The sequence below is a fragment of the Parasteatoda tepidariorum genome, chromosome 1 (assembly GCF_043381705.1).
Source record: "Parasteatoda tepidariorum isolate YZ-2023 chromosome 1, CAS_Ptep_4.0, whole genome shotgun sequence".
Taxonomy (NCBI): Eukaryota; Metazoa; Arthropoda; class Arachnida; order Araneae; family Theridiidae; genus Parasteatoda; species Parasteatoda tepidariorum.
The window spans coordinates 61,887,721-61,913,713 of NC_092204.1; the positions used below are offsets into that span (position 1 = coordinate 61,887,721).

Here is a 25,993-nt window from a genome sequence, read left to right on the forward strand (position 1 = left end):
TACGGCTATCTGCTAATATTTCTCTTTAAAAGTGTGAAAATAATTATTTTATTTCATTAAAATTTTATTTAGATAAAATTTTTTTCAAATGAAGTTGAAATTTTTTTATTACTTTAAATTTTAAATAGATTTTTGAATATCACTTCTATCTTGTAATTAAGAAAAAATGTGTCGCTAATAGCAACTTATAAGCAACTTTCTACTGATCTGTAATTTTGTATACACCCTGGCGAAAGTTTTCAATCTTTCTCCAAATTTTTATATTTTTAGTTTGAATGTTTAATACCGAATTCATTAATTCCATATTAATATTAATTCATTAAATATTATTTCAATTAGTATTAATTCATTTGAAAATTCATTAAAACTCATTTACGTTAAAGTGATTTCTTGTGATGGCAAATGAATAAATTATGATGAACTATGATGTATTTATAAAAAATTATAATATTTTATGTTATAAGAAAATCATAATTACTCGTAGCAGAATTTAGATTTGGTTAGTCAGTCTACAAGGTTTTACTAGTACATCACATCCAGTTTAAGCCACTTACCCAGGATTTGATTGCACAAATCCAATTAATTATAAGGATGCTGATTTTGGCATTTTATGTATCAGGCATGTTTTTTTCACTCCCAAATTTCTCTCAGATTTTCTATGAGCTACATGTCAGATGCTTCTACCAGATAATCGAGATATAATAAGGTGTATGAATGTATAGTGAACCAATCACATTTTCTTCCAAACTGAAAGAACTTAGCTGTTATCAACTTCAATATTTGAGATATCAACAGCATATTCATGATAAAGATGTTGACTGTTGGTAACACCTGGTCATAGAGAAATTTTAAACATGCATGTTGGTTCATATTATTGGTCACCTTAGTGTGAGTTTAGTATAATAATAAAAAAATATTTCTGACATACTTCTATTAAATGATGCTTTTCATGACTTCTGTTGGAGAGACCAACATATTTTGTCTGATGTGCTTATGCAACATTACTTTAGGGTTTGTGATGTTTAGTAAAAATAAAATTTAAATTTTTGCTTCCTTAATGTAAAAACAAATGTAAGATCCTTTTAAAAAAACATTTCTCATATTTAATTACTTTTATACTCAATGTCAAACAATTAATACTTTAAATTTAATTCTGCAGAATTTTTCTTGCATCGTTGGACCAAATGGCAGTGGGAAGTCAAATGTCATTGATGCTTTGCTATTTGTATTTGGATACAGAGCTCAACGAATACGTTCAAAGAAAGTTAGCGTCCTGATCCATAAGAGTGATAAATTTACTGATCTCACCAGTTGTTCTGTTACAGTAAATTTTGCAATGATTAAAGATCAAGTAAGTTTTTTTCTACTGTTATCAAATTTTTAAAAGAAAGAGTAGTGTACTTTTTTTTAATAAGGCATACTTTTTACCTCTTTGATAAGGCAATAGTAATTTTAAAATAAACTTTTCTAAGTTGTGGTTACTAGTTGATAATAATTGATTATTTTGAAAATATTTTAAAGTTTCAGTAACATTCACACAACTAAACTTAAGGTATTACTTTCACTGCATAGTTAAAATATGCAGTTGTGAATGAGAACCTGATCTGATTGGTGAACTATATTTACTTATGAAAAACTTGTCTACATGGTTCTTATTCGTTTCTCTAAATTCATATTTGCATAATTTTTGTATCCAGTGAGAATGGTGTATAACACTACAATTTGGTATTTAATAACCTTTTATATATAATTACTCTTTTGTAAATAAAATGTAATTATTTTATCTAGAAAATGTTTATTAATGATTCTATGTTTTTTTAAAATTTTTTTGCTTTTATAATATTTAATGTTAAATAAGATGATAGCTATATTTTATTGTTAGGAAGTATTCTAATAAATTACTTGTTTATCTTTATATTATGTTAAAATTGAAAATTTAATAATTTTTTATTATTTCTAACTTTTCTTAATGATCAAGTGGTCTAACTATTGTTTTTTTTTCATTATTGACTTATGTACAGTAGTCTAATGTGTATTTGTGTTACTTTAGGGTGATGATTGTATTGTTCTTCCTGATTCAAAATTTTGTGTGACAAGAACAGGCCACAAAGACAATAGTTCAACGTATGAAATTAATGGTCGACGAGCTCAATATAAGGATGTGGCAAATCTGCTGAAAAGTTATGGCATTGATTTAGAATATAACCGTTTTATGATTTTGCAGGTGTATACATAATTATTATATTGAATATTGTTATACACTTTTATGAACCATTCACATACTGTGTTATTCAAAAAGATAGACTGAATTTAATTTTTATTTAATGAAATATAAATTAGATTTGTCTAGTCTACTTACTTAAGAAAGGAAGTTCTATAGTTCTGTTTGCTGTCACTTGGGTGATGTTGTTTGTGTAAAGAGTCAGTGCAGCCATGCTCTTTCGCGTGTGTGAAAAGTTTGGTCACACTGGAAGGGGACACATAAAACTTTTATAATTTGTGTTAAAAAAAAATCTTTCCTTTTTTCATAAGTAGGTAGATTGTCCAATTTATACTTCATTAAATTGAGTTTATTTTTTGAATAACCTTGCACATTATTTTCTCTTTTTGTAATATACTAAGGAAAATTAAAAAAAAAAAAGTATTGTAATTATATCTATGGTTTCTAAAAAAAATTATTATTAGATTTTTTTATCTTTTTTTATTTATTTACAATATTAAAATTTCATTTAAGATTTCATTCAGGGTGGCCACCCACCTGGAAAACCTTGAAAACCTGGAATTATCAGGGAATTTTTTTATACTGGAAAAAACCTGGAAATATCAGGGAAATTTGAATAAAAACCTGGAAAAATCAGGGATTTTTAAAGAAAAGCTGGAAATTTTTCTTTGATGATTTTTCAAATTTCACTAATTTAAATTATTTGCTAATTTTCTTAATTTAAATTATTTCATCCATTATACCCACTTTTTTTTAACGGAAATGTATCGCCAAACAGTTGAAATATCATCAACTTAGCGATACTTTGCTTGCATCAAAATTTGCTCCATTATAGTTCTGTTAAACTAGAATGCCATATAAAATTCTTCCACGGTTGCTAAACAAATGTGCAAACTTTTGACCGCTATGGGAATTTAGGAAAATTTAGGTAAGATTCTGGTGGGAAAAGGGATTAGGATATTAGCTTCTGTTTTTAAATTCTGTCCTTGGGCTAAATCCATTTATGGCTCAAGTTTGTTCCGATGCTTTGGTGGTTATTTTTTTTCTCTATTTTGACAAAATGTTTTTGTATTTTTAACTTTATAAAATTCTCCGAAAATTAGTTGGTTATAATTTTATGATAATAGATTTTATATCGCACTCTTTTTCTGAAAGCTTTTCTACTCCTATTCAAAGAAATCTGTGAATTATTTTTTCTGAGCAAACCAACCAATCACACATTCTTTTACAATCACTAACAGCAATGTTTGTCAACAAATTTTTACAATTGTTGCATTAATGCTAATTTTTTCTATTTCATTTTAACCTCTTATAACATATTTTAATTTTAAACAAAAAAGGCTCCTTTGTTGGTCAATATATGATTTTTGATTCAAAATTTTGTGCCAAAACATTAAAAAATAAATAAAAAATCTTGAAAATTGTCAGAATAAATTATGTTTTTCAAGATGATATGTTAAAAAAATAACATTTTGAATAAAATATTTTATAATATAGACACTTTTCTTGTACACATCTTACACTTTATAAGAAAAAAGAAACAGAAACCTGGAAATTTTAAGATTTTTATCTGTAAAACCTGGAAAAATCAGGGAAATTTGAAATCTGATTTGAGTGGCCACCCTGTTCATTGCAATAGCTTTTTTTTTAATTATAAAAAGTTTTCTTCACCTCTCTCTTTCTCACTTTTTTTCTCCTTTTGTAACCACTAAAAAAGCATTTATCATTTCTTTCTGATAAATTGAATATTTCACATAATTTCTTTAAAAGGTTCCAAATAAAATAATATATTTTAACTTTACATGTTAAAAATGACATCTTTATACAAACTACTTTAAGGGAAGGCTGAAAATTCTTTATAATTCATGCAAACATCTATGACTGAAAAAAAATGTGTGCTTATAAAATTTTTCAATGAATGAAACAATTGTAATTTGTAGTGAAACAGAATTAGAACTAAATTTTAAATGTTTTGTATTCTTGCCTTAAAGTGCACCCAAAAAAAAAAAAAATGGAAGTAGTTAGCCCCAAAACAGCAAAATTCATGTAGCTAAAAATATTTCTGAAAAGTATATTCATTGTTGTTAACATAAAATACTGACATGATGTAAAGCCGTCTGCCAGAGAGTCAGAATTCAAACATATGACACATGTATAATATCTTGTGAATGTTATTGCCATGTAAAATGTGATTATTTTGGTTTCCTTGTCTTTTGAGTTTAATTTGAGAAGATAATTAAAATAAATATTTTATTTAACAAATCAATAAAATTAAAAAAAATCTTAGCTTAGTTTTCTTAAATAAAGTAAGCTGTTATATTATAAAAAAATATATGTAAGTGTTTTTGTATTTCTATAGAGAAACCTGCAAGTTGAAGTTTCTACTATAAATTAGTGTTTTTTTAAAAAATAAAACTAAAGATAAATTTTTTAGAATATTTTCAATTTTAAATCATAATTTTTAAAGTTATTAATCTAACTGGAAGGCCATGGCACAGAATAGATCAAGATGGCAAAAACTTATTGGGCGGCCTTGGCCTGTCATAGGCTGTAGTGCCCAAGAAGAAGAATCTGATTATAAATTAGCTAGATTACAAGAGATGTATTTTCAACAAACATATTTTATCTATTCTACTTTTTTTTATATATTTATTTATTATCTCGCATTGTGCATTTGAATCTAACTGAAAATGCTGAAAAAATTGTGTTGGTTGAAATTTATGCTTTCTATTGATTGCAAAATGCAGGAAATAAATGAACTGAACACAATATTATACTTTTAACTGAAATGTTTTAATATCTGAATGTTTTGTATGGATTAGTTACCCATATTTTTAGGGTGAATGTAAATGTTCCTTTGAATTTTTTATCATGTCTTTATATTAAGATTACTTCATATTTAGAAATACCCTCTTACATAAGAAAAAAAAGTTAAAATATATTTTATATTAACCATTTGTTTATGGCTGATACAACATATGAACCAAATGGCAAACTTCACCATGTTAAGTGCCATAAGCAAAGGATTGAATTATTGAAGATAAAGGAATAATAATTTTATGTTTGATTACACATTCAAAATAAAATGAAAATTGATCTCGTTCCCTTTTAAAAAATATTGTACTTTTCAGAGAGTGAAAGATGGTTAACTGACTAACTTATTTTGATGGCTTAAGTTTAAGTTTTTTTTTTTGCTGTCACTATCGAATAGGGAGAAAGAATATATTTTGTTAAAGAGTGACTTCAGTGTTCACATACAAAATGAGTTTAAAAGTACCGAGAAATTTTTTTCTCCACCAAATGAATCCCGGCCTTTTATATAAACAAAATATTGATGTTTTTAAATCATGTATGATTAGTATTTTAATGTTTTGATTTGTACTTACGACTAATCACTTCTTTTATTCATTATTAGAGATGCTAAATTTATAAAAATTCTCAATTGGAAAAATAATTCAACTGATACTTTTCATCCTCTCTAACTATAACTTTAGTGTTGTAATGTTTTACATTAACAAAAATCTCAGTTAAAAAGTTTCTTCACATTATTGTTAGACATTTCGATATTTTATACAGAAATAACTTTAATTTTAAAACAAGGTCAATTAAACAACAATCTGTGTATTCTGCAATATTGTGTATTGTATTCTCAGTCAAGTTTAGATTAAGTTAATATTATAAGACATTGAAACTGAAGCATATTGTACATTTCAAATATTTATAACTATACAAATGTTCAAAATCAATGACATGTTATTTTAAAATGTATCAATAAAAATAGATTATGTTTAATTGATTTTCAGCTGCGTTAAAGTATAAATCTAATTTTCTTTAATTATTTTTGCATTTCAGGGTGAAATTGAATTGATATCCATGATGAAGCCTAAAGGTGTTACTGATCAGGATACTGGAATGCTTGAATATATTGAAGACATTATTGGTTCAAATCGTTTTATCAAGCCAATTCAGCATTTTAATGAAAAAATGGAAGCAGCCAATGAAAAGAGACTTGAGATGGTACTTTTTAAAGTTTAATTTATTTTTTTCATTTTTATTTAATTATTACTATTTTGTGAAATATTACAGTTGTTCTAATTGTAAAATTTTTTTAAAAATTGCAAGCAACAAATGACAGGAAATTTAAGAAGGTATATTTTAACGATTATATTACACTTTTAATTTTTAACTATTTATCACAGTATAAAGAGTTTGTTAATATGTTTTAAAATTTATATTGCTATTAATATTGAACCGAATAAGGCAGTGTGACAAAATGCTATTGTTAAAAATGAATAGCCTGCAAAAATCTGCCTGAGAAGATATAGTATAAAATTTATATCACTTATTAAAATATAGTTACATTTATCTTTTTTCTAAAAAAAACACTATTTTTTTAAAAATTTTTTTTAAATATTTTTATTTATGGTATCTACAATATCAAACTTTTAAACACATTTTAAATGTTATTAAAATAAAGCATCCTTGAAAATTAAGTCACAAATTTTATTTAACAATACTGAAACTTTCAGGTGTTAATAGTAAAGTTTATAAATAAAGTTTTTTTTTTTTTTTAAATTGGAGCCAATTTAGAAGAATATCTGAATTAAAAAATATTCAGAGGCATTTTAAATGCTCTTAAATAATATTGAAAAGCTGTGATATAATAGTGTTTAGGCACTGAGCTGTCATTGTTATAGACTGGGATTCTCACTGGGAAAGTGGCAGCTTGAAATAGATGTATTGCATTTTGGTACAAGAAGTACTCATATTTGCTGAATAAATAATTACCACAAGTTGTATTATCTCAGAAAACTTCCAAGATCTTGCATTAATTGTATGGAAAGATGGAACATCTGCCTCTATTCATTATTTTTTTTCATAAATGTTTGTTAAATTCTTTGTAAACTTACAGAAATACAAAATGCATGTATGTACAAATTTGTCTGATAACTATATAATAGATTGTGTAGGTTTCTAAACAAGGAAGAAAATGTCATTCTTTATTGTTTTTCAATTATAAATCACATTCTACTGTTTATTTCAACCTCTAAAACATAGGTTTAAATCTTTTGTTTTTATTAAGGAACGTTAACTACATTTCTTGATTACATTTGTTTGAGACCTTATGTTTGAATGTTTATTTTTAGTTAAACAACTTAAAAATTATAGAAAAAGAGAGAGCAGATGCAGAAAAGCCCAGAAACAAAGCCCTGGAATACTTAGAACTGGCAAATAACTTAACACTAATGCAAAATTCTGTTCTTCAAGCTGAAATGTAAGTACAAATAGTTTGCTTCATTTTTATTTATTTAGATAAGGCAAAAAAAAAAAATCTGTTAACAGGTAAATGTTTCGAATTTTGTTACAATATAATTCTGAAGCCTATTTCATTTCTTATTTTAGTAATTTTGCACATTATGGAAGTTACTCTGTGATTACAGAAAATTAGAAAAGTTATTACTAAAATACATCTTGTCATATTATTACAGCATTATATATTTTTTAATTTTGTTTAATTCTTAAATTACTATTTAATCCTCTAATTCTTTTCTTAATAAAAGTTGTAAACTTCTTTTTGACTCTTTTGAGCAGAAGTTAAATTCTATAAATAGATTATCTTTTTATAGCTAATTGTAACATTAGCATAAAAATTCAAGCTTGTTAAAAGGTTAGATATAAGTTTTAAAGTTTATTACAGCAGTTTGTAAGCAAATGAGTTCAAACTTGACAATCCTTTTTTAAAGTTCGATCCTCGCCGGCCGAAGACTCCCCGTGTAGTAAATGGTGACTGATGCACGTTAAATCTGTCGAGTCTCAAAGTCCTCCATGTTCCCACAACAAATCAATACCTCTGGGGGTACTGATCCAGGAGTTTCCTTGTCTTCTGGATTGGTTCAAAATTACAAGGCTACGGAGTTGAACGTTAGTAGTCGTAAACCCATGAAATTGGGTTGGCTGTTCAACGACGGTTATAAAATAAAATAAAAAATAAAATAAAATCCTTTTTTAAAGAACCGTGATGGTTCAGGGGATAGAACGTTTGCCTTCCAATGAGGCGAACCGGGTTTAATTCCTAGTCGATACGAATTCCGCATCCGGCTTGCAACGACCAAAGTGCTGACGTGAAATATCCTCAGTGGTAGACGGGTCATGGGTTAGAGTCTCCTTGCTGTCAGGCTAACCGTGGGAGGTTCTCGTGGTCTTCCTCTCCATGTAACACAAATGAGAGTTAGCTCCATCAAAAAAAGTCCTCCACGAAGGCAAAATTTCTCCCAATACTCGATCCAGGAGTTCCCGTGTCTTCTGGATTGGGTTCAAAATTACAAGACTTCGGAATTAAACATTAGTAGTCGTAAACCCGTAAAATTGGACTGGCTGTTCAACGATGGTTATAAAATAAAATAAAATCCTTTTTCATTGGCCGGGAGGGAGGGGGCTCAGGGGATAGAGTGCTCGTCTTTCAATGAGGTGAACTGGGTTCGAATCCCAGCGATGGCTAATCAAAACGAATTTTGCACACGGCTCAAACCGACCACAGTGCTGATGTAAAATATCTTCAGTGGTAGACGGATTATGGGTTAGAGTCACCTTTCCGCCTATTGAAATCTTTTTCCATGAGTGGTTGCCCACAAATAAGTGGTCTTAAAAAGTTATAAAGTTGCTAGTGCGGAAGCTCAGGCTTTCAAACCTATGTATACTAACATTCAAATATATTAACTTTAAAAATTCTAAATTGGTTACAAAAAATTTTCATACTTTTAAGTAAAATAAAAGATATTTCTTGTTTTCGACATAATTTAAAGTTATTAAATGTCATTTTTTTTGTTGTATACATTTAAATTTTGTCACGATTTTTAGAAAGGCAAGTACTGAAGCTGGTGAAATACTCAGTGATAAAAAGAATGGTCTTGTTCAAAAGACAAATGAATTATCTACATCCTTAAATGAAGTAGAAGATATAAAGAACCTGAAAGAAAATGATTTGGAAAAGATTGTAAGGTATTCATAATTTTGTTTATCGAGAAAAAAAAATGATAACTGAAAAGTAAATTTTGTTTGCACTTGAAAATTTTAATTTTTGTTTGAATATCACACCATTAGTATAATTAACAACATTATAAGGTATTATTTTCATAACCGAAATGTATAAAAATTCTTCCATCCATAGCAATAAGCAATAAATGTAGTATTTATATTTTATATACAGTGGAACCCGTTTCAGAAGTTCCTGCTTAAAACGTTTTCCTGCGTAAGAAGTTATTTTTTAAAAAGATAAAATACTATAATATATATATGAGAAGTTTTTTAGAGTTTAATAAATTTTCACACGCTTCAAATTTTCTCCTTTTTTTTAAACTTTGTATTTAAAAATGTCTTATCTAGTTTTACTTTTCCGTTTTTTGCTTAGTTCAGCATGTGAAATTCAATTTCGTTTTAATAATTTTTTTGTTTTGTTGTATAAATGGCTTTAATTTATGTCTATTTTAACATTAATCTTTCAAAATTAGTTGCAAGAAAACAGAAGTATATAATTAATTTATTAAAATAAAAGTTACAATAATATTTTTTCATTAAGGTTAGTTTTTCTAAATTTATTTTCAGCTTTGCATGTATTGAATTTGAAGTGATATAATTTTAATGTTTATCTAGGGAATATGAAAATTGCTTGAAAACAGTTGAAGAACACCAAGTACAGTTTACCAAGTTGGAGCATACAGATGCTGCTTGTAGAGAAAATTTAAAGAATAATAAAGATAAATTGAAAAAGTTGGCAAAAAATTTAGAAACTGAAGAACTTAAGGTAAGTTAAAGAAAAAGTTTTTATTTTGGCAATTGCTTAAACTGTTTAAAATTTGAATGTTTTTTCAACTAGTTAATTACATGCCATCTTTTAAAAAAAATTATAAAATTGTTTTATTTTTTTTTCTTCTTTTTTTTTTTAATATTTATATATTTTAATTACCATATCATTTTGCAGCTTACAATTTTTGCTTAATGCATTCATAAAGTATCAAAATTAAATATTCCCCTCCACTATAGACTTAAATTACACTGCATATATGCATAAAAAAATAATAATAAATCTATCAAATTTTTTAGTGGTTGGCCTTGATATAGCTATAATTATTTTCTTTTTTGGAAACATAGTTGTTTTTGCATGTATTATCTGTAATAGTCATAAATTTAACACATTGACAAATATGAAAACGTAAATTTCTGTCTCGTTAAAGATATGGTTGGAATTAGTTAACTGAATTAGCAATTGAATGACATAATAATGCCAAATACCATTGAAGATAGACGGAGGTTGTCCATTGTAGTCTAACTATCAATACTCTTGGGGGCAGATGTAATTCGTCATTTCAAAGTTTAAAGTGCATTAGCAGACACTGTTTTTAATTAAAAATTATTACTCATTTTTTTTTTAGTTCCTTATAGAGATCATTATTGTTAGAAAAGTCTTTTTTTTTTCATTTTGCAATTATTAAGTGGTACTCTCCAGTGATTTCTTTGTTTTACTTCCACATACCATTCCACCACATTTAGTACCATTAAATTTATTTTTAAAATATTAAATTTAATTGATTGAATAGAGTTTATTAGATTGAAAATAACAAAATATGAGAGAGTTAAATTGTGTTATGATTTGATTTTCGTTCTTAAAATTATTCCCTTGTGCATGAAATAGAATTTAGTTTTAAAATGGATATTTTAGAATGAAAAAGAATTTTTTATTTTATAGTTACGTATGCTTTAAATCTTGTTTTCATCAAGGACTAACCAGAAGAAAAAAATCAATCTTATGAGTTTAGTCAAGTCTCAATGATTCTGATTATAATTAATAGTGGGTTGAATTTGTATGAAATACAAGATAGAAATATATAAAAGAAAATTTCCACCACCTAAGGGGACTGCACCACCCTCCAAATAACCATAATTTTCCCTTATTCTCTGGAAAAAGTATGTTTGCAGAAAAAATTTTTGTCATAAAAGGCAGATTTGTGTTCAGTACTGATAAAAACATAAATTTATAATATATGAAAACTCTCGTCAATTTTTTTTTGTGGAAAAATTTTCTCTTGTTTGGTTCCATACTTTTATTCTTGTTTTGAAGTACAAGCTTAATATAGATTATTACTTTTTTTGTAAACTTGTGTTCTTAAAATAATGACAATATGATAGATAATCATTATAGTTCAATTAGTAAGTCCAAATTTGTCAATTATTTAGGTACAGGAAGAGAATGATAATTTTTTTAGTCTGATTTTATTTGTTTATGTTTGTTTCAAACATGCTGTATATAGTTGAGATTATACATTTGTTCTTTTTTGCTTAAAACAGATATCAAAATTGAAAAAACAGCCGGAAACATTAAAAGGAGAAATTTCTGAGTTGGAAGAAAAGAAAAAGAAAATTGAGGCAACAAAAGCTGTTGAAGAGGATAAATTAACAGAAGTAATTAGAATTTTGTTCAATACTTGAATTTCTCCTTCAATATTTATATGTTGATCTCTATTTAAATATGTTTTTCTTAAGTGATAAATTTTATAGATTTTGTGAAAAACGAAAGTACATTGGTGATATAAGTTTTCAACGATTAGGATTTTTTTATTGATTTGGGATGTGTGTAACCTGTCCTCACTACTGTATTGTAAACTCTTTAAAGTAAAAATTTGTGGATAATATATAGTATTTATTTGCAGCTGATGGGTAGTATGAAAGATGAAATTCAAGGATTTCAAGAAGAAAAAGATAGTCTAGAAAAAGAATTAGTTCAGCTGAAAGATACAGTGAATCAAAAGAAATCTGAGGTTAGTGTAGTTTACTTTAAAACAATTGAAAAAAACTTTGATTTCATGTTATTTATTTTGATTTAATAACTAGGACTGTAAATTAATTCACTGCCATAAGAAAATTTTATTTCAACTAAATTTTAAGTAATAATCATGTTATAAAAATTTTTAGAAAATATTAAAGACAAAATCTAGAATTTAAGTTTAAGAAAAATTAAAAAAAAGTTCAAAATTCAAATTTATTGATTTAAAAGGAAAAGACAAAAAAAAAAAGATATAAAATTGGATTTTTTTTTTACCTATTTCTGTGCACTTTTGTTGCTTGAACGAACAGTTTTGAATTTTTGACAATAGTTGTTGGGGACATACAAACTCTAAAAATTCTTTGACAGTACACATTCACAAATAATTTTTTCGATACAAGAAAAATAGTGACAGCAGTAATAGTTCTCATAAACACAGAATAGATACATGTCAGTCAATACTGATAATAGTTGATTATATGGTAAGAAAATTTTGTTAAGGGTATATCAAATCAGAAACATTAGTAAATGGTTACAAAAATTGTAACATATAAGTATCAAACAGGTGTTGTAACTAATGCAATAAATAAATGAAAATGCCAAACAAGATAGAAAAAGATCAATTATTAATCAAGTAGAATATCACTAATGAGCTTTTTTTTTTAACTGCCCGGGTATGTCTATGAGACTAATTTGTAATTCCAAAATCACAAAGTTAGCATTCGAGGATACTGATTCACTAACTGTAAAATTAATGCTATGTTAAGGGCTCTTAGTATCTTATTGAATTTGTGGTTTTAGGAATTTTCAGTACTCTTGAGTTATTTTTATGAAGAAAATAAATAAAACACTCAATATTTTCTTAATGGTGACATTTTAAAAGTATTAACTGAGGGTCCCTTCATTTGTTTAATGCAATGTATCTTGAAAATCCTGATGTATTTTCATCTGCTGAATTGCGTTAGACTGAATCAAAGCTGATAGGACTAATAGTTTTAAGTTTTCAAAGTTCTAAATTAAAAAAGTTTAGTTTTTTATTTAGGTATATGTATTTAACTGGCATTGCTACTATATAGTTTCATATTTCTATCTGATTTTTTTATTGTAAATTTAATAACAAAATTAAATAGATGGAACTAATAGTTTTTAAAATGTAATCGTAGCAATTAAAGCTGCAAATTGGTTTGAATTTTTTATTGAATTTTGATTTGAATTGATTTGACACAAAATTTCTTACTTATATTCCTCAGGGTTAAATTAAAAAAAATTTTTTTTTTTTCTATTTGTTTTCTTTAAAATACTTTTGACAAGGTTATAAGTTTCTTTTAATGTGAACTAGCATCTGGCACAATTAAAATTGCTATACTGCATTCAGCTGATCTGACTTCAAGATTTTACCACATTACATTCTGTATTAGCATTGAGTTTCAGAAACTTATGCTTCCTGGCTCACTTCTTTACATTAACATTGGTTTCAGCAGCATTTCTCTGCTTCAGCAGAGGTAAAAATGGATTCACTGTTTTTTACAAGTTAAAAATATGCTTATAATATTTTAAGTGCCTTCATGAATTCATGACTTCCAGTCCCCAAGTTGGTTTTTTGTATGAGTAAAAATTGCGCAGGGACTGCTTTCTCCCTGTGGCAGAATTTTTTTCAGGCTTTCTGCGACAAATTTTCCTATCACTAATATTTTGCAAAAACAATTATAATAATTACTAATTTAAAGTAACAGAAACGTTGTGTTTACAGAAGAAAGTATGAAATTAATATGTATAAAAATTTTTTAATTGTAAAAGTAATATTTTTTAAATTCGAATATTATAGGCAATATTCTCGCATTTTGTAGGCAGAAAAATGCACTAATTATTTCCTCTTTCGAATTTTGTAAATCATTTCACAAATTAAAATTCGTAAATAAATGAAACGTTAATAAATTCAAATTTATACATGAATTAAAAATCATAGCATCCGTATAGTAACTCCCAAAATAAAGATCGACAATGAAATCAAGTCAATAGCAATTTTTAAAAAAGAGATACTCAAATAAGTGTATGTAAAACAAGATGTTCTTTAAAGGGAAAAAATGAAAGAAGGAATATCATATCTAGAGAAAACTGCCTTTTAAACTTTCACGATTTCTGAATTTTTTATTTTATGTTATTAATTTGAATTCTAGCTAAAGCCAGTAATTACTGATTTTTTAAAAAAATCTTAAATGAGAACAGAAGAATCACTATCATTCATTTCCTCTCTGATGCCCAAGAAAGACATCTTTGAAAAAAATTCTACAGAAATAAAACAAGCATTTTTTGAAAAATGTTTTAGAAAGGAAAACCAGAATTTTTCCCTTTCCAAATGAAAAATCTTTCTTCGAAAACTTTGAAACATTGTGCGACAATGTCGCCGCAATTTCATCACAGGACGCTTTCTTATTTCCAATAGTTTTAAAATATATAGCATTACGTATTTTAAGTGCAATACTGTTTTGAACTCACCACTTCGATGTTCCAAATTGACTTTTGCCAGGGGTAAAAGCTGTTACAAGTCCATAATCTAAGTGTTGTGTTGGGAAAAAATTTCAGGAAGGCTTTGTTGAAATGGTGTAGGTTTCAATAAAACGTAATACTGAATATGAAGTAAAAAATGTATTGATGTGCTTTAAGATTTATATTTTATGTGCGAACTGGTCAAAATACTGAAAATTTTGCATATTGATTACTTTTCTTTGTTGTCATTATTTTAATTTATTTCATAGAAAAGCTTATTTTTTTTTTTACAGTTGGATTTGGCTCAATCTGAATTGGATCTTTGTTTAAGTTCAGAAAGAAAGGAAATTGAAAAATTAGAATCTATGCAAACTGACTATGATAAAGTTACTTCTTTAATTCAGGATGAAGACAGGTAATTTTAAAAATCCTTTTTCTTTAATTAGTTTGATATGTAATTTCTTAATTTCATTAAAATAAAAACTGAGATATATTCATAATTTTTTTATTTTGTTTTTGATTATGTAATAATTACTTTTTTTAGAGCCATTAAAAAAGCAAATGAAAGATTACCTGAAGTTCAGTGTAAATTGAAATCAGCAAAAGTGGAGTTAGTTGAAAAAGAAAAGAACGAAAACACTCTTAATGAAGAAGTATACATTTTCTTTCTTTTATAAAAGGATACTTTTTTACATTCCACTTCTTCCAATTTTTTATTTTAATTTTAGAGCTAATAATTTCTTTCTACGTTTGTTGTATTAGATGCTTCTGAGTTTTCTTATATGAAATTATTGTAAGCCTTGGATTGTCTCTATCTGTGATTTTCATTGTCCTTCGCTTGTAATTGTTTTTACATAAATAAAAACAAACAATTTTATTGCATGTTTGACAATCACAATCTAGGAAGACATCAAGACAAACTATACTTAGTTTCCCTTGGTATGAATTATCAAAAAGCAAACTTTCTGTGGAACGACTATCTTTTGTTAGATAACAAAACGTTGTTCAATATGAAAGAATTATAATTTTTTTTACATGTTTTATTTTTTTCCACATTATTTGCGTTGTATAAATGTAATAAAATTAGATTTTAAAAAAAAAGGTCTGTACAGATCCTAAATTTTCCAAACAGCTAGTTATAACAGTGTGGGACTTCATTTTCTAGTAAAAGCTTTTGCATATAACTGTTATAATAATGATTTAAATATTGATTTAAATATTGATTAACATTATTATTTGTTAATTTTTATTTAAAATTACACTTTTTTCAGAAAGGGTTCATTAAAATTTTTATAAAAAATGTATGAGTAGAGTAACATTTCTTTAAATTATATTTTATAAAATAACTTGTCCAATCTCTTTTTTTTTTTAAGCAAGTAGTAACATATCTTTTTTTACTATGTCAGTAATATTGATGCAATGTAAGTAAGATTTCTTGTAGAAAATCGGGGGTGGTTAACTCTTAGTATTTCATGCTTGAATAATCAAACACATGTGTATATATATNATATATATATAAAAGCATAAAGAGCTTTACCAATTCTTTTATGTTATTTCTTTATCTAAATTTTCTTTCTTAATTTATTATTCAAAACGAAATGCGTTGTCACATTTAGTATTCATATCCGGCATTTTAGTTCTAAATTTAATTAGAGTATGCTACGCTACGTAAAGTATTAACGTACTTTAAGTTTTTCTCTCACTTAAGTGTGAGAACTGAAGATATCCATTAACTTTTTTTTTTTTGAACAAGTTATGAGAAATAATAATTCCCTTTTTACATCTGACTTAAGAGTTTATCAAGACTTGTTTGCAAGATTTACCCTAATTTTTATACAGAAGCATTTCGATTTTGTGTTACTTGGATGATAGCTCTTTTCACAATAATGGCTAAATAATGATGTGCTTTTACCGACCTGTGCCTGTCTTTCCTACTCTCCCAGGCTGCCTTTCTATGTATGCAGATTAATTGTTATATTACTGTTAAATTTAATTTTATTTGATTGATTTTATTTTGTTAAATATGATTTCTTTTGTTAAATTTTTTTTTTGCAACTTAAAAAAATATATTCTTTCTTTGCTGCAATATAAAATTTTTTTAATTAAAAAAATTAATGAGGTATTTTAAGTAATATTAAGTATTTGTGTGTTAACTAGTGTATGATTTGGTATATTGTAAATTAAGCCTAAAATATTTTAACATTAATCATAAATATTTATGACTTTATTTTAATCTTTATCTAATTTTTTTATTATTTAATCTCTAGTATAGTATTTAAATCTTATCTTTAAATAGTATACTATTATCTTATCATATACTAGTATACTATTATAATAGTATCTTATTTTAATCTTTGTCTAATTTTTTTTATTATATAATCTCTAGTATACTATTTAGAAGTAATTTTAAATGAGCTTTGTGTAAATTCCTTTTATAGAGTGTAATCTTGTTTTTCAAAATTTTAATTTGACTAAAATTATTTTAATATGAAAATTAGTACTAGAAACTATATTCCTTGAATTCTTGTTTTCAGTTGAAGCACTTGCGAATTAAACTTGATGAGACTACAAATTCCTTAAGTTCTTCACAGAATCGAAGTACTTTGACCAAAGCCTTCTTAGATGAGAAAAAGAAGGGTAGACTAACTGGAGTTTATGGGCGACTGGTAAAGTATTTCACCGATTAACCTCTCCCTCTCTCTCTATATATATAAAGTTCGAAATGTAGAGAAAACAAGGGAAAATTACAGAGCAATAAAAAAAAGGGGAAAAAATAAAAATAACTAAATGTGAGTAATTTTGTAATAGCTAACAATAATTATGCAATCTTCTGTAAAAAAATTCTATGTTGAACTTTTAAATACGGAATTAAAAAACAGTAAAAATTTTAAACTTAGTAATTTAAATAATTGTCATTAAAAAAATTTGAGCTTTATATAAGAGATTAAAAATTAAAATTAGCAATATATAATTTCCTTACTTAATTATCAGTCCTAAATTTCATAAAATTCCTGTAAAATTTAGAACTATCACATGTGGATTTAATACTTATCTAACTAAGCCTGGCACCATTTTCTCTAACTACTTAAATAAAATAATTAACAATATTTCTGAAGAAGGTTTCTCTTGGATTATCACTAATAATCAACCAAATTTAGAATTCATTAAACATGATAAAATTAATTCTATTGCGACTTTTGATTTCCAGGATCTTTTCAATAGCATTCCCCCTTTTAAACTAAAAGATGTCCTTTTGAATTATTACTATGATTTTAAAAATATCCTTTGTTGCGATTTCGATTATTGGGAAATTCTGATTAATTTTTGTCTTTTTAGTAATTATCTTTACAATGGAAGGGATATTTTTCTTCAAATTGATGGAATACCGCAAGGATCTAATTATTCATCTCTTTTAGCTAACTTATTTTTGCATTATTATGAAAATAATTATACTCTTAGTATTAAATTTGTTTTTAGATTTATTGATGATTTAATTATCTTTAATTTTCAAGATTATACTATTTTATTAAATAATATTTACACCAAGGAATTAATCTTGCTTCGTAATCATGATGATAATATTAATTTCAATTTTTTGGATTTGGGTATTATAAAAGAAGAAAATATCTACTTTGTTGATTTGTACGATAAAAGAAATTATTTTAATTTTAATATAAATAAACTAATTACTTGGAATTCTAATGTTTCTAGGAACATCTATTTAAATACCACCTTTAATGAAATGAATGGAATTAAAAGAATATGTAGTAATATTTATTTATCTAAAAAACAATTAGATAAACTCTTTCAAAATTTGATAAAAAGCAGTGGATACCCAACTAAAGTAATAAAATTCTATATAAAATCATTGAGTTAATCATATATTATTGTAGATACATTTACAAAAATTTTCTTTGTTAATTTATATAATTTTTCCATGTGCAAATCCATTTCGGGCAAATCCGTGGCTAAAATTATGTGGAAAACAGGCAATTCATGTTTCTTTCTCTTTTCTATTTTATATATTTTTTTTCATAAATAAATATTTATTTTCAAAAATTATTTCTTGTCAACTTCTTTAAATTATCCAGTATAATATTACCTTGCGCACATCCATTTTCAGGTCCATCCTTGGTAACTAACAAATCAAACACATTTCAGTAATGCAGCAAGAACACACTTTAATACAAACTCCCCTAGTTACACTTTTAGCTCAATTTGCGCTTTTGTTTTCATTTTTTTGCAATCTGACAATCTTATTACGAAAAAATTTTAAATCATTCTTGAAAAATTTCCCTTTCATGTAAGTTCATTTGAATTCGCTACTCGCTTTATGGATTTCATTTCATGTTTTATTCTGTTTTTTCTTTATAATTTATTTTCTGCTTTTACATGATGATATTTTTACTTATTGTGTTCTATTTTATTTGTTGTAATTTTTTTGTAGGTAATTTTTTTGGAGTGCTTCTCACAGTATTGTATTGATATATTTTGCTTAGGCTATATTGATGCAATATTAGAAAGCACTCATTTTTGCGGATATAATCGTGTGAGCTGAAGAAAAGATTATATCTTTTATTTTCTGGATTTTAAATTTTTTTGTCCCCCCCCCCTGCTTTTTGTTATTTTTATTATTTTTCCTTTTTTTCATTGTTCTGTAATTTTTCCTTGTTTTCTCTACATTTTGAACTTATTTTATGAGTTCTATTTACTGGCAGCTCTATGGCCAATAATTAAAACTTATTGTTTTTCTTAATTTTCTTCGTGTTTTTTGTTTTTATTTATTACGTTATATATATATAAGTTCAAAAAGAAGAGAAGACAAAGGAAAATTACAGGCATATGCAAAAGGGGGGGATAATAATTAATGAAAAGAATAACAAACAACTAATTAAAAAAAAAGGATGAAATTGTTTTAAAAAAACAACTGAAAATAAGATATAATCTTTTCATCAGTCCACACGATTATATCCNTTTTAAGTTTAGAATACTTTTTAACCTATCGACAATTTTTCTAAATTGAGAAGAATAAATAATACCCCCTACATCTGGAGACCATATTTAATTTACAACCTTTTTAGCAGTTTTCTTATAGTTGCCATACATGCATGTATTGTGATACAGGTAAACCTACATACCCCTTTAGCCCTTTACAACAGAAAATTATCTTCCAAGAACTTCATTTTGATAGTCTATAATGGTTGGAACGCAGAAGGAGTTTATGAATTGATAAGTTCTGAAGTTCTATAATTGGGGAATGGGTAGTTGTAACTTATGGTAAATAATTAGTGATTACAGTGCTTGGAATCTTAAATCTTGGAATAAAATTCTTAACAGAAAAACAAACGAAACTGAAGTTTCTGAACCAGTAGATCTTTCGGATGAAAATGATGAAATTGTTGCTGAAATTTTGAATGAAAATGGGAACTCTACAGACGAAGTGAAAGAAGTAGGTGATCAAGTTCAAGACAGTGGACCTTCTCATATAGAAGCATGCAATCCATTAGATTTCGCAATGAAGTGGCTAGAACGTCAAAATGATGTCGATCCAGTTCAGTTGATTTACTTAAAAAGAATAAGGGATGAATGGCTGCTAAAAAAAACGATAAGGGATAAATGGCTGCTAAAAAAACGCGTCTTCTTTGATACGAGATCTTTGCTGGATTTCTCTTGCAATGGAAAATAATGAAAAATGTTTTAAAATCAGTAATTGACAAAAAAATTATAAAAAACTTAAATATGATAAAAATAATTCAAAATGAAAAAAAAAATATTAAAAATATTTAAAAATTGAAAAAGGAAAAAAATTTTAAACACCCCAGACAACATAGTACTGCCAGTCCTAACCCTACAAAAGGTGCGAAGGGAAGTTAATGCATAAATAATAATCATTTACACTAGATTTTAAACAACTTTCCAATTATCCGAACTTTTCATTATCCGAACCATGTTCGGTCCCGAGCAGTTCTGATAATCGGCGCTCTACTGTACTTGTAACTTCCTATCCGACGTATATCTCCGTCAGAAATTGAATCGCCAGAGCAATAGTATTTTAAAAGTTAGGTGTCAAAAATGATGACTAGGTTTAGTTTTTTAAGTAACATGAAAAGCTTTAACTAATTTTTTATATTATTCCTTTATCTAAATCTTTTTCTTAATTTATTATTCAAAACGAAAAGCTCTTTTTCATGCTTTAATATTTACACCCTGTCTTTTAATTTGTTTTTGCATTGGTTAATATTTATGCGTTTTCCCCTTTGCTAACTTGTGGAAAAGAATAACTCCCACGACCCATTTAATAGACCAATTAAAATTAGAAATGTTTCCCTTTTTCCCTGAGACCTAAAACAATAGAGAGAAACACTTATGCTACTTTCCCTAAGATAAAAGCTCTAGCACTCAGATTTCAGAGTGTGATTTGGACTCTGCTAATGCTTGAAATTATTTAAATAGGCTAAGTGAAGCTCTGTCATCTTTTTACAATGACTTTAAATAAATATAATTTTCCATCCAACTGTTTGCCTGCGTTCTTGAACATTTGACCATGGCTGCCATCATCATTTATATATAAATATATTGTAAAAATTTAAAAAAAAATAAAATTACATTCAACTTGAAACTTTCAAAAGATATATTGAATGAAAACTTCTTGTTATTTTCTTTTGAAATAATATTGTTTCTGCATATTATTATGTATAGCAAAAAATAAATTTGCAGCTAAAAGATACATATGCTAACCTCTCTTGTTTTCTAAGTATTATTTAAATATTTTTGTTTTCTCATTTAGGGAGATCTTGGAGCTATTGATCCGAAATATGACATAGCTATATCTACAGCTTGTGGACCTTTAGATAACATTGTTACAGATACTATAGATACTGCTCAAGATTGTGTTGAATATTTGAAACAGAATAACTTAGGATATACTACATTTATAGCATTAGATAAGGTAAATGTTCTATCTTTGGTGCATGTTTTGTTTTATTAAAAAGTTATGGATAAATTTTTAATATTTAAAATTAAGTTAAAATTGTAGAAATTATTCATTAATTTTATTAATTTTAAGACATTCAAATGTATGTTTAAGTTTAGAATTATAACTGATAAATAATTAGTTTTAAAGGGACTAAAATTATTTTTTGCATTTCTTCAAAAGTAGTAAATTATTCTTGTTTACATTAATTAAAGCAGTTATAATCCATTTAATTAAATTTGTGATAAAATTAGTTTTTTAAAAAAAATTTAATTTAGATTGTTCATTAGTTTGGCAGAGCAGTGGTCTATTTATGATTAGAATTATTGGATTTTAACTCAGCCTAGAATTTTATTAGCAACCTAATTATCTTTTGAACTCTATATAGTTTAATAATTGTGTTTACCTTATAAGCTGTAAGGAATGTTGTTTCTATGATATAGACATTTTATACCCAAAGCTGTCAGTGAATAAATTTTTATTGTTTTATATAGTTTTTAATTTATTCATATTGTTTGGCTACTACAAAATGGCATTTAATATGCTTTATTGCTGAAGAAATTGTTTAGAGAAAGTTAATCTTAATTTCTAATTTTAACCATAGATAAATATTTGTCCTATAGTTCTATGAAATTAAAATGTTTTCATAACAATTTGACATCTTTAACGATGTGTAAACATTAAATTTTATTATTTACCTATATTTTGATAAAAATATTATAGTATTACCCATCTAGTCATTCTAATTTGTTTAACATAAATAATGGAAACATTAAAATAAGCTTGTTTTTAATCTGCTGAACGATTAGTCAAATGATTAGTTAAAGTGTAACACTGATCCAAATTTAGTTATCTATGGGTGTTTTTAGTGATTTTAACTGCATGAGTTTACTTGACCGCTGAACATTATTATTATATTAAATATAAAATTTATATATTAAAATATTAAACAATATATTAAATTTATTAAACAATGAATATAATTGATTTTTTACCTAACAAAACAGAAAATAATTAATTGTATAATAACTTTGATTAATTTCATACTGATGACAGCTGAAATTAATTCATTATTCTTTGTTTATTGTGGTTCATTTATGAGATTTGCTTGTGTAATAAGGATAGTCAACGCAGGTTGTTTTAGATGTGGACATTAAGTTTGGATAATGAGTAGTATAATGTAATTATCTATACTGTAAAATTGTGTTTTTATTTTTGTTTATTTGTGTAGATGAAGATTTACGAACCACACACCAAAGAAAAAATGTCTACGTATGTATGACCTTAGTTTTAATAGTTATTGGTTTCTATATTTGTATGTGTAGTGCATATAATACAACTGTAATTTTACTTTTAGCCCAGAAAATGTTCCACGATTATTTGATCTGATAACAGTGAAAGATAAGAACATTTTGCCAGCTTTTTACTATGCCTTAGGGAATACATTGGTTGCAAAGGATCTTGAACAGGCAACAAGAGTTGGTCTACAGGGAGATACTCGCCACAGAGTTGTAACTTTGAAGGGAGAACTCGTTGATGTATCAGGTATGTTTTTCTAAGAATCACGGCAATTTGTGTTAGTTCTAAGTCCAAGTTGTATTGTGAACCTTGTTCAGCATCGACAAATTTTGTCTTGAGTTAATTTTTGTTTATCAACCATAATTGTGTAAGCATGCAGCATGTTCCTCATTGTTGGAGTGAAGAATGTTAGCTCAACAAAATTTTTAGGATTGTGAATACTTATCTTGTTGATTGTTAGCAAATTTTAGTGAGCATTAAACAGAGTTTCTTAGTTTCATTGTAGTTGTATTCTTTTATCCTGAGACAGTTATGGGTACATAAATAATTACAATGAATAGTGAGTATTATGGAACTTTTCAAAATATCTATCAAACTGACCATTTACATTTCAAGGTTCCTCAATAGTTAGGATTCTTTTTTATATAATAAGTCTTTTTAATGCTCATTAACACACCTCAAACCCCATATTAATATAATACAGTAAGACAATATATATATAAAAGTACTCAGGAAACAGAAAAAGGCTCATTTGTTCTGTTCTCTTGCTAAATCCGGATTAAAAGTTTAAAAAAAAATTTTTTACTCAAATAAACAACTTTCATAAATTGTTTCAAGATAATCTTCATTGAGAAGGGAAACTACATTTATTTTGTTTCAGTCTCAGTTTGTTTATTACAACATTTTAAGCATTAAATATTTCATCGTATGTATTTTCTATAGCTTCAAAGCACTGTGAGAGGTTTTGTCATGCTGTCTCATCACTAGAACATGTCATTTTTTTTTGGCAAGGTTTCTTCTTCTGAGCCACTATAATTTCATTTGCTTTATTTTTGACACTTTTATAAATGAAATTTTTATATTCAACATTTTAAAGAGCTAAATATAGAGGACGCTTTTAAGAAAAGGTAAGTATCCGGAAAGTACGTTTCTTACTGGTGACTCCCAAAAATGCTTCTGCAATTAGGTATTTCTCTAATAATATTAAAACCCCCTCAAAATTCTTTACATTTTGATGAAGCGAAATAATGGGCTGGACTTTGGTTTTAAAATTAAAAATGGCACAGAAACTTATTTCATCAGTTTTTCATCTTTTCTGATACTATTTAAATTTTTTTAAATATTTTGCCTTTGTAAAATCCGAGATACTTTGAAAGAATTTCTCACTAAAAGACAATATTCTTATGTATTTATGTTACTGTATGAAGCAAAAAATATTTCAATTCAGTCATTAAATCCTGGTTTGTTACATGTGGGTTCTGTTGTATAATAGATGTGATATTGAAATACATTTAACATAAAAATTTCAATATACTCTAGAATAGAAAATGCCAGAAACAATACATGGCAGAAGAGTATGAAAAATGTCCTCTTTTATTCTTGTGTAGAAGTGACAGTGACGAAGGTTAATGAATTGCATGTTGTGAGAAAGTATAATAATTATAGAAGTTTAGAAATTAGTTTGAAAAAAAGAGATTAATACAGATTTCACTAAAGGTCTTTCAAATTCCTGGCTTTCACAGCAACACTTTTACTCTTAAAATAATTCAGAGTCTTTCACAGTGAGCTCAATATTATAATAGAATTATTTAAAACATTATTTCATTATTTAGAGATGTTTGTCAATTCCATTGTCTTATTTTAATTGTTTTCATTTTGTGAAAATCGCTATGTGTTAGAATGAGTAGTTTTAAAGTTTTTACTTTTATCATTAAGGTACAATGAGTGGAGGTGGAGGAAAAGTTCTTAAAGGTCGAATGGGACAATGTATTGTTGAAAATGTGTCTCAAGAAGAAGTTGATCAGCTTAACAAGGAAATTAATTCTATAGTTTCTAAACTAGCTGATATTAAGAGAACAAAAAAGGAGCTAGGAGAGCTAGTTGAACAAGCTACTAAGGAGATAGGCACTTTGCAACTTTCTATTAAAAAAAGCCAGATGAATTATGATGTAAGTATCGATTTTCAAGTTCAAAGCTTACAGTGTACAAGGTATCCGCGCAGCTGGAAAGTCTTAAAAAATCATGGAAAGTCATGCTTTTCGTTATTGAACAAAATTTGTCATAAAATGTCATGATTTTAACTATTTTTTTAAAAAAAATTCATGGAAAGTCATGAATTTAGAAATCAAAAAATCTAATTTTTAAAATGAAATTTACCCTTTGCCCAAATTTCATGATGTTCTGAATATCTGAATTAGTAACAAAATCCCCACTCACAGTCATATTTTATTAAAATAAAAAATGTTTTTATAATTTTCTTTCAAAATTATGGTGTTCTTTAAAAAAAATGAAAGAAAAGTTTCATCAAAGTTCAAGGAAGGCCTCATTTTTAGAGCGAATTATCTTTTAAACTTCTGTGATTTCAGAATTTTTGTTATTATTAATTTTTTTATTTTATAAATTTAAAATTCTAGCTGAAGCAAACCAGTCATTGGCAAATTTTTTTATAATCTGAAATAAAAACAGAAAAATCAGGAGTATTTCTTTCCTTTCCGAGGAACAAGAAAAGTATCTTTAGAATATAATTCTGCAGAAAAAAAGAAAAGAAAAATATTTTGCTTATGCATTTTATTCAGCTATTTTATTGCTTCAACTCTTTCTTTACCCTGTTTTTTTAATTTAAAATCTACAAATATGAGGATGCAGAATATAACAGTTTTGATTATACTTATCATTTCAACTGATGTCATGATGCTTTTTAAATTTATTGTTGTGTATTTGTTGGAGAAAGTAGTAACTTCGTTAACTCATGAAAAATTCTTGGAATTAGTCATGGAAAGTCATGAATTTGAAAATCTAAAATGTAGCAGATACCCTGAGTGTGGCTTCCCTTTCTGGAATCGGGGGGAAAAGTCTGGAAGTTTCAAGGAATGCGAAACTACCACTGGAAAATGTGAATATATCTGGAAAATTCATCATCTACTCTGAAAATTCTTACAGTTTTACAATATATAAGGCACACAAAACTTTACACTCT

At 26.5% G+C, this 25,993-nt stretch overlaps 1 protein-coding gene across 2 annotated transcripts in view; it reads left to right on the top strand.

Annotated features, from left to right (window-relative positions):
• Positions 1 to 25,993, top strand: part of LOC107452653 (structural maintenance of chromosomes protein 4) — a 46,927-nt gene that overhangs the window by 6,661 nt on the left and 14,273 nt on the right. For both annotated transcript variants that reach the window (XM_016069198.4, XM_016069199.3), the window contains exons 4-18: positions 1,160 to 1,351; positions 2,051 to 2,224; positions 6,074 to 6,238; positions 7,369 to 7,496; positions 9,080 to 9,220; positions 9,872 to 10,022; positions 11,564 to 11,677; positions 11,926 to 12,033; positions 14,819 to 14,940; positions 15,070 to 15,178; positions 17,060 to 17,191; positions 21,313 to 21,474; positions 22,730 to 22,770; positions 22,856 to 23,043; positions 24,733 to 24,965. In XM_016069198.4, the coding sequence (XP_015924684.1) occupies positions 1,160 to 1,351; positions 2,051 to 2,224; positions 6,074 to 6,238; positions 7,369 to 7,496; positions 9,080 to 9,220; positions 9,872 to 10,022; positions 11,564 to 11,677; positions 11,926 to 12,033; positions 14,819 to 14,940; positions 15,070 to 15,178; positions 17,060 to 17,191; positions 21,313 to 21,474; positions 22,730 to 22,770; positions 22,856 to 23,043; positions 24,733 to 24,965 (2,160 nt within the window). The remainder of the gene's footprint in view (positions 1 to 1,159; positions 1,352 to 2,050; positions 2,225 to 6,073; positions 6,239 to 7,368; positions 7,497 to 9,079; positions 9,221 to 9,871; positions 10,023 to 11,563; positions 11,678 to 11,925; positions 12,034 to 14,818; positions 14,941 to 15,069; positions 15,179 to 17,059; positions 17,192 to 21,312; positions 21,475 to 22,729; positions 22,771 to 22,855; positions 23,044 to 24,732; positions 24,966 to 25,993) is intronic.